The sequence below is a fragment of the Dermochelys coriacea genome, chromosome 10, assembly GCF_009764565.3.
Source record: "Dermochelys coriacea isolate rDerCor1 chromosome 10, rDerCor1.pri.v4, whole genome shotgun sequence".
Classification (NCBI taxonomy): Eukaryota; Metazoa; Chordata; order Testudines; family Dermochelyidae; genus Dermochelys; species Dermochelys coriacea.
In genome coordinates, this window is record NC_050077.1 from 4,336,255 (window position 1) to 4,356,181 (window position 19,927).

Here is a 19,927-nt window from a genome sequence, read left to right on the forward strand (position 1 = left end):
GGGGCTCTCATGGCCCCCCCCTTCCTCCCTGGGGCTCTCACCCCCCCGGCCCCTTTTCTCCCTGGGGCTCTCAGCTCTCACCCCCCCGGCCCCTTTTCTCCCTGGGGCTCTCAGCTCTCACCCCCCCTTCCTCCCTGGGGCTCTCACCCCCCCGGCCCCTTTTCTCCCTGGGGCTCTCAGCTCTCACCCCCCCTTCCTCCCTGGGGCTCTCACCCCCCCGGCCCCTTTTCTCCCTGGGGCTCTCAGCTCTCACCCCCCCTTCCTCCCTGGGGCTCTCACCCCCCCGGCCCCTTTTCTCCCTGGGGCTCTCAGCTCCCACCCCCCCTTCCTCCCTGGGGCTCTCACCCCCCCGGCCCCTTTTCTCCCTGGGGCTCTCAGCTCTCACCCCCCCCTTCCTCCCTGGGGCTCTCACCCCCCCAGCCCCTTTTCTCCCTGGGGCTCTCACCCCCCCGGCCCCTTTTCTCCCTGGGGCTCTCAGCTCTCACCCCCCTTCCTCCCTGGGGCTCTCACCCCCCCGGCCCCTTTTCTCCCTGGGGCTCTCAGCCCCTCCCCCGGCCCTTTTGCTCCCTGGGGACCTCGCCGTCCCCGTCGCTCACTTGGATTTGAAGCGCACGGGGGCGCTGCCGCGGCGGGCGGCCGCCATGCTCCCGCCGGGCCCCCGCAGCAGCTCGGCCTCTCGCTTCCCCGCCCCCACCGCCCGCAGGGAGGCCGCGTGGTTCCGGCGCTCTCAGGTGGCCAAGGGCGGAAGCCTCACTTCCGGCGCTCCCTTGTGACGTCACCCGCCCCTCCCCTCCCCACGCGCCCGGGGAACTACGGGCCCCGCCACGGGGAGAGCGGCGTGTTCGGGGGGCGGAGCCTTCACCCGGCCCGACCGTGCAGCCACCGGGGGGGGGACGAGGCCGCCCGCAGCAGCGCCACAGCCCGGCTTAGGGCAAGAGGGAGAAGGGGGAAAATCAGGCTCCAGTTCAGCACCGGCTCCCAGGGGGCCGCAGATGCCCGCGCTGCCCCCTTGGGGCCCCTGCAGGAGCGTTCCCCCCTCCCCTAAACCCTGACTGCATTGTTCCCACCCCCTAAACCCCTCCCCCCCGTACCAACACACGGCTTCAAGAGTCCACATTCAAACAAGGCTAACAGTTGTGGGAAGGTTTCAGAGGAGCAGCCCTGTTAGTCTGTATTCGCAAAAAGAAAAGGATTATTGTGGCCGCTTAGAGACTAACAAATTTATTAGAGCATAAGCTTTCGTGAGCTACAGCTCGCTTCATCGGATGCAGTTGTGTGAAGGTAACATGAAAGCCGGGCCCCCGTGAACCGACAGGGTCCTAAGCCATTACTTCGGCTGCTTACAGAAAGCCTTCGCACTGCGCCATCCCCGGCACTGACAGCCAGTTGGGACCTGACGGGGTAGTCACTGACGAGGCCCAGAAAACGATCATCCTCGTCGACATCACGGTCTCCTTCGAGAACAGGACGCCGGCCGTGCGCAAAGCCCGAGCTCGTAAACTGGAAAAATACGCCCCCCTGGCCGACACCCTGAGAGCAAAGACTACAAGGTGCAGATGGATGCCCCGATCATTGGAGCCCTGGGCACTTGGGACCCCTGCAACAAGCGTGTGCTGCGGACCAGCGGCATCGGTCGACGCTATGCATGGTTTACGCGGCGCCTCATGGTCTTGGACACCATACAATGGTCCAGTGACATCTACATCGAACACATCACCGGCCACCGACAGAACCAGGAGGTGTGATCCGGTACGATTGTGCATCAACTAGGGGAAAGGGACTGAGACTTTTTCCATATGAACTGGAACCATAAACTCACTGAACATTAAATCCCACCAAATGAGGGGATCTGCTCATCATACTCCACACCTGAATATAGCCATTATATGGACAATATACCCCCATAGCTCAATGTCTGCACTTTGACTCATTACACTTTTATCCCCACAATCAGGGAGATTGCAGATTATGTATTCCTTACACCACCTGCTCCTAAACCGAATTTCGCATCCCTTGGTAATCTGTACCTTATTCCCTGAAAACCAGAAACTCCTATACCTAAACTCTGTACCGTTTTCTTTTTACTTCAACATTATCTTAAAAATATGTGTGTCTGGAAAAACTATAGTTACCTAAACTGGGATTTGGCCAGTACACCAGGTTTTACCCCCCTATGCTAGAAAGATATGCTGGGGCCAAGCTAACGGCTTAGGATACATTTTAAAAACCAATAATAACAAAAAAAAAAAAAAGTAAAGTATCATTGCCTCTTGTAGCCTATTAAAACTTTTTTTTTTTTTCAAACCAGCTTTTTCACCCAGCCCAAACTTTCGGGGGGGGGGGGGGGGGGAGAAGAAAGCTGGCACTGACAGCCACTACTTACATCCTTTATCCTTAGAGACTAACAAATTTATTAGAGCATAAGCTTTCGTGAGCTACAGCTCACTCCGATGAAGTGAGCTGTAGCTCACGAAAGCTTATGCTCTTAATAAATTTGTTAGTCTCTAAGGTGCCACAAGTACTCCTTTTCTTTTTGCGAATACAGACTAACACGGCTGCTACTCTGAATCCTTTATCCAGCAGATGGTCTGGCCTAGTAGCAGACCATACCCTGCATTTGGCCTTAATGTTCACAACAGCCCTTCTGGTTATAAGCAAGTCAGGTGGAGAAAGGTAAACATTTTCAAATTAGAGTAACTGCATGTGCAACTGTATTCCACATGCAAAAAGCATTTTATACACAAGACTGGTCAAGCATGGAAAAATTGCAGGCACATGTTACCCGCCCAAAATTCTGTTACTCTTACACTCTAGGGGCCCCCACCTTTATCCAGCTCCTAGGGCTCAAAGTGTACCCCTCTTAATTTATGCACCCACCCATACCCCATTCCTAGGACTCAGGGTACCTTACACTCTGTGGGATTGCAGGGTCTTTTACCAGTGGAAAGAGCCTCACACAGTAATATCCTTTTTACCCTTTATTTAACAATTACCAAAAAACAGAATGCAAATGCTACACATACAGTGCTCACCACTCCCAATAAGACAGATGAACTTTTCTTGATGGCCAGTCAGGATCAGGTCCATCTGGGGGACTACAGTTTCTGCATGGTGTCAGTGGCAGTGTTGGGGTCTGGCAGGTCTGTTCTTGGGGCTGTATCCTGGAGTAGGTTCCCAAAAAGCTTCCTTTTGGACCCAGTTTATATAGTGAAACTTGAGTCTTGCTTAGCTATACCTTAACCAATGATTTTACTAACCAACCTTAACATACTGTAATAAAATTCTCTAACCAATCATACCCCACCATTGTAAATAATTTTACATGTAGCAAAATTAATTATGTAACAATCAAGGAACCAGAGATCATACAGACAATAGGGAAGTGAGGACCATAAAGATAAAGTAAAGAAATGAGGATTTCACAACCACAACTCTTGATAAGTGATTTCTTGCCAGACAGAATGCTATCAAACTCTCCTCTGTTTTTTCCACCAAATGCATCCGATGAAGTGAGCTGTAGCTCATGAAAGCTTATGCTCTAATAAATTTGTTAGTCTCTAAGGTGCCACAAGTACTCCTTTTCTTTTTAAGTTTTCTTTAGCCATCTTAAGATCTGTTTCTTTATCTGGTGATAGTGGGTGCTATTAGGACAGGATCTCCTTCTTAACAACCTAATATTACATTGTTTTATGTAATTTAGATGGAATGCGAGAATGCAACTTCCTGCTTCTTAGATAATGACTGCTGCTCTTAATATGGCTGCAGACAAAGGCCTTATCCTTACACACATGGGTATAGGTAGAACCCCTTGGACAATAAGTAGCTCAATGACAAATGAGTGTAAACTTGTTCATTCTGTACTGTGTTCAGATTATGCCTCATTATGAGATTAATAAACTTGTACAACTGGGTATCTGAAAACATGATTGCTCTACAAGAGCACAGATTAAGTGTCAAACGCAATTGTGATTAGTGATCATTTGCTTCCTAGTTGTAAAGAAGCATTTGATAAACCAATTACAAAAGGTACTTCAGCCAGGATTAAAACCCCATTTGGAAAAGTCAGAGAAAAAACAGTGTCTACTCTTAAGACGGCTTTGAAAAGTAATAGTTTGGGGAAGGAACAGCCTGGGGCCAATAGGTCAGCTCTTACTGCAAATAGCAAGTTGTTTTCTGGAATAGTGAATGAAACCAAACTTTCAGTAAGCAAATATTTTATTACACACTGAAATACACAGGCAAACCAGACAGCTGCGTCAATTTATACTGTCCCCTAGAAGCAGCATTTTTAGCACGGGAAGACATTCTAATAAGTCTGACATATTTTACGCATACAGTAACCAGGCCACCACTTTCTCTAACCACCCTATTTAAGTGGTTTTCCTCCATAGAGGGGCAGCATTTCTGCTGCAATGCATACTGCTGAGTAGTGCATATGGAAGTAAAGCCCTTTAAATTGCTCCCTCAAATTAAATCATCAAACTTATTACAGCAGGGCACAACATCCTCTTATTCTGTAGATCAACGGTTTTCAAACTTTTTGCATTGCATTGACTCCTTTCACACACCAAGCCTCTGAGTGTGATCCCCCCTTATAAATTAAAAATGGGGAGAAGAAATTTAATTTAATGAGGGCTTGGGACCATCAGCCTTGTGACCTCCATGTAGCCACTTTGCAACCCCTTGAGAGGTCACAAGAACCCCTGCATAGACACTCTGATCTACCTGAAAGCATAAAATCCATTACCTTTCTACAGCGACCCAGTTTCACTATAGGCCTCTAGGCAATACTGGAATACAAATAGAATAGCCCTATCAATGCAATACCAAAAGAGCATCTTATCTCTTTGGGCTTTGTACTACACCACCATAATATGCTCTTGTTTTATAAGGCTTTACTACAGGAGGCAGACACTGTGGGTAAGGCACTGGATTGGAGTCAGGAGACCTGGGTTCTATTACCAGCTCTGTAAGTAGCCTGCTGTATGATTTGGGGCAAGTCACTTTACCTTTGTACAGTCTTGTCTATTTAGCTTGTATGCTTTTCTGGGCAGGGACTGTCTTGCTATGTGTTTAGAGCACCAAGCAGCCCAATAAGCATTACTCATTACAATTTGACTACTCATGCAAACAGCCATACTAATTACTGGTCAACTTATTTTGCTGAGTAAGGACTGGAGACTCAGATGTTTTCAGCATTAAAGACTATCGGTGTTTAAATGAGATTGTCTTCAAAGAGCCTCATTTATAAGCTGAGCAGCTGCATTTAGTATATTCATATAAAAAGTGGTACAGATGTGGAATGTTGCTCAATGGCTTTTCATGATTGTTCATGTGTGATCCATGGCTCTCCAGACTCCCATAGTGTGCTGGAAGAAAAACAAATGTATTGTTTTTAGAAATACCAGTTATACCAGACTTACCACCACCCCAATATGTCCCTCTCCTCCCAGGTTACTAGCATCTACCTCCCAAGGTCTCCCATTAGCCTGAGTTATAGGAACATGGGTTTTATTCCCCACACATTGCATCTGTGGGCAATAAGCTTAATGCTCCTGTTGCTGTAGGCACAGTTATCTCCCCAGGAGCCATTGCAAAGGCCAGAGGTGATTTTCAGACAGTGCCAGAGAGCAGCCTGTGCCTTCCCACAGCCCAATGGCAGTTTGTCTCTCCAGGGCCCTTTCCCCATTAGCACGAATTAGCCTTTCAGGCCTTTGAGGGCAGGCAATGAGCCAGCTCACCAGAATGCGAGACTCCAAGAGACACTAGACTCCATGCAGAGCCCAGGAAGAAGTGAGAGATCCTCTGCAAGGGCAGGTCCCTGGCAGCCTATGCATACTGGGGGCCCCAGCCCATAAGGCACCAGTAGAACTACACCTCCCAGCATGCCCTGCGGAAGCCAGCCCACAGCCAAGGAGGAAGGGTGGAGCAGGGCATGCTGGGAGGTGTAGTCCTTGTGACATGTGCCCATCACATGCAATAGAAGGCCTGAACTATCAGGATCCCCCCTACCCCTCATGATAATGCTCCATCACCAACACGGCACAGCACCTGGGGTGATAGTGGGGCTAACCTGGCCTTCTGCAGCCTGCTGCCAGGCTCCACACCATTCCTCACTCTTACTGGGATCTGCTCCCTTGAGCTCGCCTGCAGGAGGTGTTGCCAAGTCTCACAAGGAAGGAAAAAACTCCAAACCCCACCACACCCCACAAGCCCACCCCCTTTCAAAACAAGCTCAGCTCCTTTCAGGTAAAGGGGGTGTTTATACAAATTCCACAATTTTTTTAGTTCAGTTTTGCTGCATACAACGTTGTTACACATTAAAATACATTTGTGTGTACGTACTTTAAAAAAAAAAAAAAAAAAAAAGAAGGTTATCCTTACTCTCTCCATCCTCCATGATATGTTGCCTCAATGTAGTACATTCCTACATTGAACCATAACCTGGTGTGGGACAAAATCCTTACAACAAATCCCCAGTCTTCTTAACCAATAGCGGAGGTGCAGTATGCTGCTCAGAGTCCGGCAACCCATCCTGTTCCGGTGCTTGGACTTCTCTCAGGTGAAGAATGTGAACGCTTGTTCCACATCAGCATTACTCAGAGGCATGGTGAGTAGGGAAAGTGCAAACAGGGCTAGCTCTTTAAAGCACTGTTCACTACTACGGTCTTGAATATTGCATTGTCCTCATCTGTGCTCCTCCACTGCTGGAAGTTGATGGCTTGATACTGTGCATCAAAGGCCCCCAAATCACCTTTGAAAATTTTCAGCATAGAGATGTCATTAGTTGACGTTTTCCCTGAAAGAGAATAACTGATGGACTAGACATGGACATAGATTCCCACTGATTAATATTTTCTGGAAGTCTCAACTGTACTTGTTTAGCAGCTTCAAGAGCTTTGCCAAGTTTTGCATCTCCTAAAGCAACAGTAAACAGTTCTCCAAAATTAATAGCACACAGTGGCAAGTGGCTGGCTGGGTTACTCAAATTGACTTCAAGGAGTTCGCTATCAGATAAAGGGATACTTTCTGGAACCACTTTTGATAATGCATCCGATGAAGTGAGCTGTAGCTCACGAAAGCTTATGCTCTAATAAATGTTAGTCTCTAAGGTGCCACGAGTACTCCTTTTCTTTTTGCGAATACAGACTAACACGGCTGCTGCTCTGAAACTTTTGATATAAGAGCACAAAAGAAAGACTGGAGGCAGTCCAGCATTCTGAAGGCATTACAGCCAGAGTTGAATTGGAACAGTTTGAGTCCTGCAGAACTGGCCTTAGAAACCAAACACAGTTTACTGACAGGATCAAAATACATCTGATGCAGAAGTTCTGCATCATAGCATCGTTGTTTATTTTTTGCTCAGCTCAAAAATGCAACTTTAACTCGCGCTCACATCAATCATGAACTGAGAGCTGTCTAGTGTCGGATAGCTGATCAAGCTTCAGTGGCATGTTACCGTGATTAATCAGTTGGTACATCTTCACATCTCAGAGAGAGCGGTGATAAAACCAGCTATAGGAATGAGAGACTAAAAGCTCTCGATTGGCTGGCAGCATTTCTACAGCTTTACTGGAACACAGCTGGATAGAGTGACATATACATTTGATCAAACTGAGATTCCTATTCCTTTGGAGATGATGTGTCTAGACAGACTTTTTCTTCCCGATCATGATGCTATAGCCATCAGTCCCAATTCCAATCCACCTACTGAAACCGGATCAATACGGTCAAGAAACTGAATCAGTGCTTTTGCCATTTCACTTTCCAAACGGACTAATCCCAAAAACGTAGACAACGGTTTTGTAGAAGGAGGAACTGAAGTAGTGCACTACAATGCAAAGCTATTTTACCATGGCAATAGCTGTGCTCTCATCTATAACCAGTGAATACCGAGACTCATCAATGTCTGATGAGGTCAGAGAACATACAGGAAGCAATAACACTGTTTATTAACACCATGCATTTTGTGCGATGCAAATTTACCTTTTTCATAAACTGATCCAACAACTTCCCAGAGGTGATCCACAGAACTAATCTCCGAGTGGCAGGCAATGTAGCAGGCCAGATTTAAATCTGCTTGGTGCATCATGGTTGAAGGCTTTGACTCTATAAATCCAGTATCTGTCAGGTGCATAGAAGAAAACGGTGCTGCATTTGTTTTAGGTTTGTCAGTCCCTGTATGTTGCAGAAAGTCTGCATGATATGCACAAATCTGGATTCTACAAAATTTGCACGCAGCTTTACTATCATCACCAACCACAGACTTGATCTAATCTTCCAACTCCTTTTCTTTCACCCACACCTTTTGGTATTTGTTTCCATATTTTGCCCATTTTGTTGTTCGCATACTGCTCTTTTGTTGGCTTAGCCTCAAAATGGCATCTAAGCATGGCTTAACTGAAACATGATAGACTGTGTCAAGTGGGTGGGCCAGAAAGTTCACAAACTTGCCACCCACCCTGCAAGGAACTCTGGGTAGGGGAATAGGACTTGCATGCAGCATCTCCCACCCTCCCACCGTAAGGAGCATAGGGTAGGTGAGTGGGACTTGCATGCAAGTCTGCTCCCTCCCCCTCAACAAGGATTTCAGGTGGCTTTCCCTACCAGCACTGCAGTATCCCACGGGGGGGGGGGGGAGAGGAAGGAGGCTAGGTTTGCTCTCCCCACTCCCTCCTCAGTCATAGGCTGACCGGGCCTAGCCACACGAGCTACTTTGTATGCCTGCCTGAAGTTCAGAGGCCCCAAGGCACGGAGATGACTGAGCAGCTAGTAGCCACAGATGCACCCACCCCCACAACTACCCCGTCAGGGCCCCCCCCCCACCCCACCATGCACCACCACACCCACTGCCCCTGCCAGGGCCCCTGTGTAATCCCCCAGTGCTCTGCACGGTCTAATCAGACACCCCCCCCACCCTTCATTACACCAAGATTCTTACCACCCCCATTTCAGACTCTCCCCCCAAAAACAGCGTCTTTTACCCCCCCCCCCAATTTTCCCTCATCACATTTCCCAGGGGACAAGAGGGCCCCTTCTCCTCCTCATTCTGCCTCCATATCCCCCGCCCCACACACACACACATTCTGGGGTCCCCCTTTGGTGACACCTCTCCAGTGCCCCTCCCCCAGAGCCCATGTATCCCACCCCCCAGTGCGGATGCAACTGCCAGGCAAATCGCAGGCCGCTCTAGCCTCCCCCACCCCACGACCACCCAAACCGACCCCCACCCCCGCCCCCTCACCTAGTGAGCCGGCAGCCACGTGCTGGGGTTTGGGCGAGCGCAGGCGGCAGCGGCGGCCCCCGTAGCAGCCCGCAGCCTTTTAAAGCTTTTCGGACCAGATTGTGCAACCGTCAGCCAATCACGGTCTCGGGCGGGAAATTTAAAAAGCGCCCCTCCCCCCTCCCCAAGCGACAGGGGGCTTAAAGACACGACCAGGCACGTACCGAACAGGGAACACGTGCTCGCGGGCCGCTGCCCGGGGCCGACCGCTTTGCACATGCGCAGTGCAGCGTCTCGGCCTGCTCCAGACCGGTTCACCAATCAGGGGATACTATCCCCGCGAGCCTGAGTCACGCTCGAGCCGGGGCTCCGCCGCGGCTACCCACGCATGCGTGCAGCCGGGGCGGGACGCAGCCCCGAATCACGCCAAGCGGCGCAGGCGTTCGGCATTTAGGGGGCGGGGCGCTCCAGTGTCTGGGCGAGGGAAGTTCTCGCGGGACCTCGTTTGCTATAAATAACCAGCTGCGCGTGGCGGCGGCCTTCTAGTCTGAGAGAACACGTAAGGCCGCGCTGCTGGACCCGGGGATCCGCTGCCATCGGGCCTGGGCGCTGGGCGGGCGGGACAGGGCCCCGCTGCCGAGGCTCTGCCGGCGGTCCGCCTCCCGGGCACAGGCCTATTTCCTGCCCCGGCTGGGGCTGGGCCTCGATGGCGGCCGGGGAGAGGCCCGCGGGGAAGGGGCCAGGGGCGTTTGGGGCCTGGACCCTGCCCCGGAGGAACTGGTGGGAAGGGACAGTATTGCAGTGAAAGGGAGAGCCAACCCCGCTCCCCGACTGCAGGAGCCCAGCGTGCAGCCTCCAGGGCTGGCCTGAGGGGAGAGCAGCTGGTGCCACATGAGGAGAGCGTAGAGAAAGCTCTACCCTAAGAAGGGCTGAGAGTATCTTTCCCCCATACCTTGGGTTACCGAAACCTTTCTAGGCTGTGCCCTGTTTGAGGATGGCATGGCTGGTGGAGTGATGGAAATGGGAGCCACATTCCCTTGGGACTGTGGAAAAGGAATAAGAATCTATTTAGAAAAGCTAGTTGGAAGTGGATAAGGGATAGTGCGGTAACTGGAGCAAATGCTAAAAGGGGGCATGCTCCCTATGTTGTATCTTAGACCAGATCACTTCAGTTTGGGGAATTGCACAGGCCTGGTGCCTATGCTGCCCTTGGGAGTCCGTGCAAGTTAAGCAGTTGTGCAAGTAAATATGTATTTATCCCTTTTGTATAGCAAATGGCGGACGACGCCGGTGCTGCTGCTGCAGGAGGTGCGGGTGCTGCAGGCGGAGCTGCAAGAGGGGGCTTCCGCGGTGGCTTTGGCAGTGGTCTCCGAGGCAGAGGTCGGGGTCGTGGCAGGGGTCGTGGAAGAGGGCGTGGGGCCCGTGGCAAAGCTGAAGACAAAGAAGTGAGTCTTTTTGTCAACTCTGCCATCTTTATTTAGTCTTTAAAGACTGGGCCTTCTTTCTGTCTGTAGTTCTAAGACATGTATCTATGTTTAATGTTTTGTGATGTTTACGCGTTTTAATGTTCACATGTGGACACTAATGACAAATGCATTGTTAGAACTGGGAGCTCTGTTATACTTGGATAGTCTTGTGTGATTGCTAATAGAAAATAGCTACTGCATGATTGGTTTTCTAAAAAGGTTTTTTCAAGCTCTACATAAAGCAATTTTTTCCACTGGTGTTGCACTTTAATGATAAAATGCACGTTACTGATAAAGCTAAAGGAAAAATAAAAACTTAAAAGCTCTAAGGGGCACAGCATAGTTCTTGTATGCTTATAACAGACTGGCTGGTCACTGACATTTATTGGGCATTTGTTTTTTTTTTCAGTGGATTCCTGTCACCAAACTTGGTCGCCTAGTCAAGGATATGAAAATCAAGTCTCTTGAAGAGATTTATCTTTTCTCCCTTCCAATCAAGGTAAGCCTATATGAATTGTGTAGGTGTCTCAGAATTAGAGTGCTCACTAATAGATGATAAAATAAGTTGATTTGCAAATGTAACAGATGTCGCATTAGCCATTTGGGAAATTATGATTCTAAAGATCTGTCCCACTTAAGGGTTTAAGTGGTTGACAGTAGATGGGATTCATCTGCTCCCTTGTGATGGAACGCTGCAGTTGTCTCAAGTGGATTGAGTCTCCTGCCTTTCTTTGAGTTACTGGGAATAGGCTTTGTAAAGGTAGTATAATGCCTGATATAATGCAGCAGCTGTGTTCTGATCAAAGTGGAAAATCCAGGTTTCAAATCGCAAGTCAAATTTATTTTGACTTAAGTACATTGAATTGTACTGTGGATTATATGATGTAGTTTGAATGTTTAAAAACTTGTGTTTTCTATAGCAGATTATTCAAATTTTACCTAAATTTTGTTAATGCTATCACTCCGTATTGGTACATAGAACTGTTAAGCTTCCTGCAACACAGCACAGAAATTATCAATACTGTCTTAAGCCTGTCATGAGGTAATGGGTAGGTTTTGAACTGTGTGTGATTGATTAAGTTACTTTGCTTCCTGCAGGAATCAGAAATCATCGACTTCTTTCTGGTATCTTCCCTGAAGGATGAGGTTCTGAAGATCATGCCTGTCCAGAAACAGACTCGTGCTGGTCAGCGTACCAGGTTCAAGGTAGCTTTTTACTCTTGATTAAAATGGAAGCAGATTGTTTCATTGAATTGGAAACTGTTCCATCTTTTGGCTGATGTGATACTCATTCTCCTGGTATATGTTGAATAGTAAAGAATCTACAGTTACTTCCACTGGTGTTCACAACATTAGGTGGTATTGGAATTATTAGATGATAAATCATAGATGTTTATGAGCCCACCTACCAAATGTACAGAAGTCAGATCATAAGCACTGTTGTGTTAATTATTTATTGAATACCAGTTGTAGCCTTCTGAGTGTAGCCTTATAAATAGCTCTTTGGAAAATTCACAGTTCATTTATATTGCGTGATAGTGGTATGGTTCACCAGGAACTGAGTGTTGTGGACACAGTGTATTTGGTCCAAAAGAGGGAATGCCATGTGGCCAGTTTTTGAACCATTCAATGAAAGGCAGCCTTCTGGCCAGGAGGTGGCTGCAGAGGGTATTCATGAATCAAGATCCCCAATTCGCTCTTCAACCCGACCTATTCTTGGCTTAGGAACAGGGTTTGGGGGTAAAAGTTAGTTTAACAGCCTACCAGACCCCTGGTACAAATTTGAGTAGTTGGAGTTGCTGTAATTTATACTTGGCTGGAGTGGTGTGTAACTGAGTAAATGGAAGGTAGCAGTGCTCCCCTGTTGTATGGGGAGTTGCAAGGGTGGTGGCATAGTTGTAGGTATTGCCCCATGGAAGAACTCTGCTGCCTTTAATGGCCTCTTTACACTTCTGGAGTTGCAGTGCAGAATTTGTTGCAAGAGGTGTACAGCAAGTTTGAAAGACTGGAGATTCTCAAAATTCTGATGGAGATAAAGGACTCTACCATAACCAAGGGGCAAAATCTGTGCTGAATGTAGTCTGCAGTGGTAAAAGGGTGATAGGGTATCTTCTTATTGAAAGGAGGTTTGTAAGTGCAACATGTATACACAGCTAAAAAGTTTTTCTTTTAATTTTAGGCTTTTGTAGCTATTGGTGACTACAATGGTCATGTCGGCCTTGGTGTAAAATGCTCCAAGGAAGTCGCCACTGCTATTCGTGGGGCAATCATCTTGGCTAAACTATCCATCGTACCAGTACGACGAGGCTACTGGGGTAACAAGATTGGCAAGCCTCATACTGTACCTTGCAAGGTAAAGACTAATTTGCTTCACTAGAGCTCTGTGCTGAACTTCAAAGCATGAAGGAGTTACCAAAGCTTAAATATTCTCGTAGGATTAGTTGAATGTAACCTACTGTTCTGTTTAGGTTACTGGTCGTTGTGGGTCTGTTCTGGTGCGTCTGATCCCAGCACCCCGTGGTACAGGAATTGTATCTGCCCCTGTTCCAAAGAAACTGCTGATGATGGCTGGAATTGATGACTGCTATACTTCAGCTAGGGGTTGTACTGCTACACTGGGCAACTTTGGTGAGTTAAGTTTTGGGCCAGATGTCCAATCTGTTAACAATTTAAACTGTCTGGCTTAAAATCATACTGTACCTCTGGCCATTTTAGGTGCCTTTGTAATATACTCCCAGTGGATGACTAAATTACCTGTTTTATTTAATACTTATTTTAGCGAATGTTCAATTAAAAGCTCTTATCAAACTAAGAATTGAGCCCCGTATACTATCAGATTGTACAGTGCAGATTGATCCTTGCAAAATTTATTCTGAAGTTAGATCTGTCTTGTAATAAAGGCTTTGAGGCATTGAATTGTAAGGTGTCATCCTCCTATGTGTTCTGTTCAAAATTCTCTCAGCTCTGCTCAGTTACACTTGGCTGAAGTAGTGTGATTGTCGTCATTGGAGAGAGAGAGAAAATGAGTTCAGTATGCACGGCAGAGGGACCGTGTGATATGGTCTCCCTGTTCCTTTTCAAACTCTACATTGTTTTTAGATTGAGGACCATTAAACTCTGAGGCAGGCACTGGCTTTTGCTGTCTGTACTGTGCCTTGCACAATGGAGTCCCAGCCTTGTTGGGGCCTCTCATTAGTACTGTGTAACACAAAGTGCAATGTCTGACTTTTCTCAATAGCTAAAGCCACCTTTGATGCGATCTCCAAGACCTACAGTTATCTGACCCCTGACCTCTGGAAGGAGACTGTATTCACCAAGTCTCCTTATCAGGTAAGAATTAAATCAGTGCATCTGACTTCATTAGGAGTGGAATTCCTTAAGATTTCTATTGCAGTTAATAAAGTGAGGATGTAGAATCATAGAAATGTAGTCCTTGAAGAGACTTTGAGAAGTCATCGAGTTCAGCCCCTGTGCTGAGGCAGGTACACCTAAACAATTCCTGACAGGTTTTGTCTAACCTGTTCTCAAACCTTCAGTGATTGGGATTCCAGTCCATAACTACTCTTAGTTATTTTTCCTAGTATCTAACCTAAATTTTCCTTGCTGCATATTAAGCCCATTACTACTTGTCCTATCTTCAGTGGACTAAGAACAGCCATCACTGATCTCTTTATAAAAGCCCATAATACATCTGAAGACTTATCAGGCCCCGCCCAGTCTTTTTTCAAGATTAAATATGCCTAGTTTTTAACCTTTTTGTCATGTTTGTTGCTCTCATCTGGACTCTCCAAGTTGGTCATTGGTATCTCCTGGATGCCAAACTAGCTAGAGAATAAAAGGGGGGGGGGAGAGCTTGGAGTGTTCAGGGAAAGGTAAAATTAAATTTGTAAAAACTGTCTCTAGTTTAAAATGGATCAGCTCTACAGTGAGGCCTGCAACATCATTTGGTTCAAGGCAGTGAAATGTCTTATTCTTTTGCAGGAATTCACTGATCATTTGGCTAAGACCCACACCAGAGTCTCAGTGCAGAGAACCCAGGCAGCTGCTGTGGCAACTACTTGAATGTTTTTGTATAAAATAAAGTGACAAGTGAACAAGAGTTTGGTGCATTCTTAATTCATTGATGGGGGGATGCAGAGTCAGCTGACAATCCACCAGCCTGTGGATTTGTGTGTTTAAGTGAAATCTCTGTTCATGAAATGTATGGGTACAGTGAGAGGTTCAGCTGAACATATGCTAAATGTGATACAGTAACCAAAGTTACTTTTGGCTAATCCTTTATTTGCTAAACATGTGAATGACTTTTTAAAAAAACTTGCTACTTGAAAAAAAGTTTTCCTGATTGACTTGCCCAAACAAATGAATTCAGAGACAGCATTACTTGTTCAACAACCCACAATAAGTGGTGGGACAGAGGAAACACTTTCATCCTCAGAGAAAAGATTAAGTGAATTAGGTTTGAATGATCAGCATGTGATAGGATTACTGAAACAAGAACAGCCATGGTTTAATTTTTAGGAAGACTCTTTTTAAGAAATGGAAGCAGAGATCAAATGCAAGTAAAGCACTGAAGCCTCCCACTTAAGTGAGGCTGAAAGAAACCAGAAGATCTTTGAGGTTATGTCTAAAACAATACTGTTGGGAGTTACTGTGAAGATACCCACTATTCACTGATATGGCCCAGACTGAAACTTCCTTACTACTAATGGGGGTCTTCTGCTCTAGAAATGAGATCAAATAAAACTTATTTGTTCTGTAGGATCTGATCATAGCTTTCATGAAAAGTCAGCCTGACCACCTGCCTAATGTAGACCATACATAGGAACTAGTAAAACTAGTGTTAAATGTTTAAAATGACCTCTTAATGTGAAAAACCATTGATCTATTGACATAGTTGATGATGAAGGGGCCCCCTGAGTTATCTTAGCAGTTCAAGCTTTCATGCCAAACCCAGGGAAGTCTTCCTGATTAGTTTATAAAGATGAACAATTTTGCTTGCAATCTGTTCCTGGCTAGAGCACTTTTTCTAGTAGTGTGCATGACTGGCTGGGAAGGGAATGCTGCTGTTCTGCATACAAGGATGAGTCCTGCCAGTGTTTTTGCTCATTTCTTTACAACAATGGCATTGATAGTTCTGCTAATACATTCACCTCTTAGCAAGGCTGACAGCATCATAAGCTCTTGAACCTAGTTATTGGCCAGAGATGTTCTCTGCAAATGCTTTATTGTACAGTTGAGTAATACAACTCATACAAGCCTCAGCATCCAGGTACATTAGAAGACTCACAATACAATGAGGAGTAACACAGCTACCACTCAAAATCTGTCACATAATACAGTATTCAAACCTTAAACTTCAAATACTAATTGAAGATTTGAGCTTAATCTTTTGCTTCTACTTGTGCTTTTCTTTCTGCAATCATTCTATGTTTCTGCTTCATTAAACATTTTCTAGCAGTTCCATGGGCACCAAGATCAGCATCTAAAACAAGATTAGAAGAAATGTGAAGTGTTCAATCAGGTGCTTTAGCTTGATGCCCCACTGAAGACTTTAACAAGGTTTTAAATACCATCCACCCCCCTTCATTACAGTTCCATCCTCTGAAGCAGGGGTAGGCAAACTTTTTGGTCTAAGGGCAACATCTGGATGGGGAGATTGCATGCAGGGCTATGAATGTAGAGCTGGGGTGTGGTGTTCAGGAAGGGGCTCAGGCAAAGGAGGGGTGTAGGGTGTATAAGGGGGCTCAGGGAAGGAGGTTGGGGTGCAGGCAGGGAGGAGGGGTTCAGACTCTGGCCCCACTTACCTGGAGCAGCTCCAAGATGGCAGCAGTGCACACCAGGGCAGGCTCCCTGCCTGCCTTGTCCCCGGCCCTGCACTGCTCTGGGAAGCAGCCAGCATCATGTCCCTGTATCCCCTCAGGGAGAGGGCTCCATGCACTGCTCTTGGCTGTAGGTACTGGCCAGGAACAGGGAACGGCAGCCAATGGGAGCTTCGGGGGAGGTACCCAAAGGCAAGAGCAGCAGGAGGAGACCTCTGCCCCCTGCCAGGGGCTGCAGAGATGTGGTGCTGGCCGCTTCCCAGAGCAGCACAGGGCCCATGGTGCCACAGGGGTGGCAATCCTGCAGGCCGCCATAGTTTGCCCACCCCTGCTCTGAATAAAGCATAGGCACAGTTCCTTTCTGAGCACTTATCAAAGAGGGTTGCTCTAGGGCCCCTCTTTCACAAGCTAGAGCACCAGTCTCCAAATCTTTAGGTTAGGTTTAGGATATTAGACATCCTTTCCTGCTCTCTCCCCCTGACCCCAGTCATGCCACAGTCAAACCTGAACATTTTTCAAATAAATTGAGGCCTTAAATGGCCTTACTCACATCTATCTTGATAGGCTTTAGCAACCTGAGCAAACTGCTCCATCTCCTTTGCACAGTTCTGAATGAAGCTATGTCCTTCCCTCTGCTGGCAAGCTCCTACCCTTTCCTGAATTATCTTCACAATTTCCTGATCAACTTTCCTGTGTGAGAGAGAGATCAGTGTGACTGTGGCAGTGACAATAACTTCCTGCAGCTGGAGAATACTGTAATAAGTTATATTCTGGATAGAACAAGAGACCATTTTATTAGCTGCTTTAATAGAGGATACAATTAAAAGGCAGAACTAAGCAAAATCAAGCCCCAGGAGCTTGGCAGCAATGCCATCTGTAGTGGCATCAGAGAAGGAGAATCAGTAGTGATCTTTGGGTTCTACTCTCAAAGATACTTGTAACTCTGTCAGGGATAGATGAAAAACCCAGCAGCTACCCAATATTTGAAATAAGCTTCTAAGGAAGCTTATTGGCTTTGCTAGCCGAAGAGAAGCTTCCTAAAGTGGAGCAGGAGCTGGGGGAAACCTCAGAGTGGAATATCTACTATGACAAGCTATGACTGAATCAGGCACAGGCTTCTAAACTTCCATTGTGGGGCGGGGGGGGAGGGGGGGAAATCTACTGCGATTTTTGCACCTTCAAACCACATGAAAGCTGCATACCAATCCCAAGCAATCTACTAACAGAAAAAAAAAATCCTGTGCTCGAAGAGACTCATCAGTAGGTTTCATCAATGGAATAAGGCTCCAAAGCCATGACAGCTATGCGGTAGGTATACATACATGTCCCTCCGCCACTGTGCCTCAGCTTCAAAGAAGCATACGTAGTCATTCTCCAAGCACTCCGTTAGATCCGGCACCCGGGGGTAATTTCGATGATAGTAATAAAATTTTTTCTTCGCGTGTTGGCGCTCAATCCATTCTGCAAAAGTCAACCACCACATTCATGCACCTTCAAGGTACTAATCAAATATTCCCTTCAAACTGTGCTAAACAAGAGATGGACAGAACCAACTAAAACAACTACTGGACACGGTACAGTCCTTGTTTAGGATGGAAATCATACAGGACACATGATAAAAATTGTCTCCATAACCTAACGTGTATTGGGTGACTTGGAAAATAAAAATGAAAGGAATTTTGCAATATGTATTTTGTTCGGCAACAAAATCCTGAGTTACTTTCTATTCAGCCTATGTACCACTGACTGGGCAGGAACGATTGATAATATCAGGCACATGTCCATCTGCCATCACTTTCCAGAACTAACTCTACTGAGAGACTGCTAAGCTGGAACACTAGAGAAATACAGTAAACGCTTAACTACGATGTCTTAAGTGCCACAAAATCAGGCAGGTCACTTGCCTTCCGGGTTATCAGCCTGATATTTTCTATCACAGAGTTCAAAACAAACCAGGGAAGGGAAACCAGCGTTCCTCACTTTATCAGAAGTGATGAATGACTCTCCATCAAAAAGCAGTAAGGGGGGCGGGGGACGACTCCACAGAGCACACGGCACTGAAAGCAACCCGGCACCGGGCAGTACCGCCAGACAGGAGTGGGACACATCCCCAGATGCCAAGCCCCGTCCTGGGCAGATCATAGGAGCGGCCACACTGGGTCAGACCAAGGGTCCATCTAGCCCAGTGTCCTGTCTTCCGACAGCGGCCAGTGCCGGGTGCCCCAGAGGGAATGAACCGAACAGGGAATCATGAAGCGATCGATCGTGGCTGGGATGGAGCTCGGAGGGGACGGTCTCCCATGACCCTCCGGCAGCAACAGCTCAGCCGGGGATATCCATGAATAGGGTGACCAGATGCCCCGGATTTTTGGGGACTTTTTCTTATATAGGCGCCTATTACCCCCACGCTCTGTCCCGTTTTTCCAGCGGCTATTTGGTCACCCTATCCATGAAGCCGAGCTGCCTGTTGCCGCAGCTGTCAGGCGGGGGCGGGGAGGGCTCCCCTACTGGGCGGCTGGGACCCAGCACGGGGTCGGGGTGAACCCTGACCCGAGCGTGCAGCCCGAAGCGCTGCCCCGGGGCTAGGCCTAGCTCCACGGGGATGGGCCGGGAGAGGCGGGCGCCGTCCGGGCACGGCTAGGGGCGGGGAAGGGCCCCCCCTGCACCGACCCCCGCTTGGCTGCAGGGGGGCCCGATCCACCCAGCGGGGCGGGGGCCCGGCCCGCTACCTCGGAAGAAGGTGACCGGCGCGTCGACGCTGTAGTAGAAGAGGGTCTGGATGATGGTGACCGGGTTAGGCAGCGACGTCCGCTTCTCGGGGACGGGGGTGCGGCTCGGCGGCCCCTTGTACACCTCCGGGTCCCAGTCATCCGGCATCGCGACACAGCAGCGGCCCCGGAATCTCCTTCACCGCCGGCCCGGACAAGATGGCGACCCCCGCCCCCCCCTAAGCTGGAAGAGGGGGGGGTCACGTGACGGCAAAGGTCAAAGGTGACGGAGACGCATGCGCAATCAGGGTAGCGTCCTGCCGCGCTGCGCTTCGGGAGAGAGAGTCTCGTTTCCGGGGCAGAAAACGGGGGCACCCAATGCGCATGCGCAGCCTCACGGATTCCCCCCCACCCGCCCCCCGATGCCCCTTGGGATATGTAGTTCCTCCGGTCGTTACCGCCTGATGCTCAGGGCTCTCCGCGAGCCTTGGGGAGGGAGCCTCTGCCCGGGCGCCAGGGCAGCACGCGCCGGGGGGGGGGCTGTCAGTATGTAGCACGTGGTGTGTGGTTATATTAGAGCCTGGCAAATGGTGAGCCAGCAACGGTGTCCCCGCCCCATGCACCCCTCGCTCCTTCCTAAGGGGGGGCGGAGCGGGGCTGCCTCAGTCCCGGGGAGAGCGGGCTCCAGGCGGGCTGGAAGGGGCCAGAGGG

General features: G+C 48.2%; 3 protein-coding genes and 2 non-coding genes across 7 annotated transcripts in view; 2 read left to right on the forward strand and 3 right to left on the reverse strand.

The window, feature by feature from the left end:
• TBL3 (transducin beta like 3) overlaps positions 1-781 on the reverse strand; it is a 20,390-nt gene extending 19,609 nt beyond the window's left edge. Inside the window, exon 1 of the mRNA XM_038420314.2 lies at positions 597-781. Coding sequence (XP_038276242.1) covers positions 597-643 — 47 coding nt within the window. The 5' untranslated portion in view covers positions 644-781. The remainder of the gene's footprint in view (positions 1-596) is intronic.
• The window catches only part of RPS2 (ribosomal protein S2), a 23,829-nt gene extending 9,041 nt beyond the window's left edge, over positions 1-14,788 (forward strand). For 2 of the 3 annotated variants that reach the window (XM_043493784.1, XM_043493783.1), the window contains 7 exons: positions 10,495-10,668; positions 11,099-11,188; positions 11,788-11,895; positions 12,869-13,042; positions 13,158-13,317; positions 13,928-14,019; positions 14,671-14,788. In XM_043493784.1, coding sequence (XP_043349719.1) covers positions 10,498-10,668; positions 11,099-11,188; positions 11,788-11,895; positions 12,869-13,042; positions 13,158-13,317; positions 13,928-14,019; positions 14,671-14,751 — 876 coding nt within the window. In that variant the 5' untranslated portion in view covers positions 10,495-10,497 and the 3' untranslated portion in view covers positions 14,752-14,788. Of the gene's footprint in view, positions 1-9,628; positions 9,783-10,494; positions 10,669-11,098; positions 11,189-11,787; positions 11,896-12,868; positions 13,043-13,157; positions 13,318-13,927; positions 14,020-14,670 lie in introns of those variants that run through there. The other variant, XM_038419039.2, reaches the window with a different exon arrangement.
• On the reverse strand, positions 5,493-5,622 carry LOC119863114. Its single transcript, XR_005295500.1, has one exon. It is a non-coding gene; the product is annotated as a small nucleolar RNA ACA64 (small nucleolar RNA).
• On the forward strand, positions 13,642-13,781 carry LOC119863109. Its single transcript, XR_005295495.1, has one exon. It is a non-coding gene; the product is annotated as a small nucleolar RNA SNORA64/SNORA10 family (small nucleolar RNA).
• A 1,092-nt stretch (positions 14,789-15,880) lies between the features above and the next one.
• NDUFB10 (NADH:ubiquinone oxidoreductase subunit B10) lies at positions 15,881-19,555 on the reverse strand. The gene is made up of 4 exons (XM_038419040.2): positions 19,238-19,555; positions 17,831-17,969; positions 17,059-17,198; positions 15,881-16,171 (listed from the first exon to the last, which is right to left on the reverse strand). The coding sequence occupies exons 1-4, from the start codon at positions 19,383-19,385 to the stop codon at positions 16,071-16,073; spliced, it is 528 nt and encodes a 175-aa protein (XP_038274968.1). The 5' UTR covers positions 19,386-19,555; the 3' UTR covers positions 15,881-16,070.
• Positions 19,556-19,927: the final 372 nt, after the last annotated feature.

Coding starts and splice junctions, on each gene's coding strand:
- NDUFB10 (XM_038419040.2), bottom strand. CDS start 19,385: ATGCCGGATGACTGGGACCCGGAGGTGTACAAGGGGCCGCCGAGCCGC. Junction 17,199..17,830: donor GCACAGTGGCGGAGGGACAT/GTATGTATACCT, acceptor TCTCTCACACAG/GAAAGTTGATCAGGAAATTG. Junction 16,172..17,058: donor TAAAGCCTATCAAGATAGAT/GTGAGTAAGGCC, acceptor ATCTTGTTTTAG/ATGCTGATCTTGGTGCCCAT.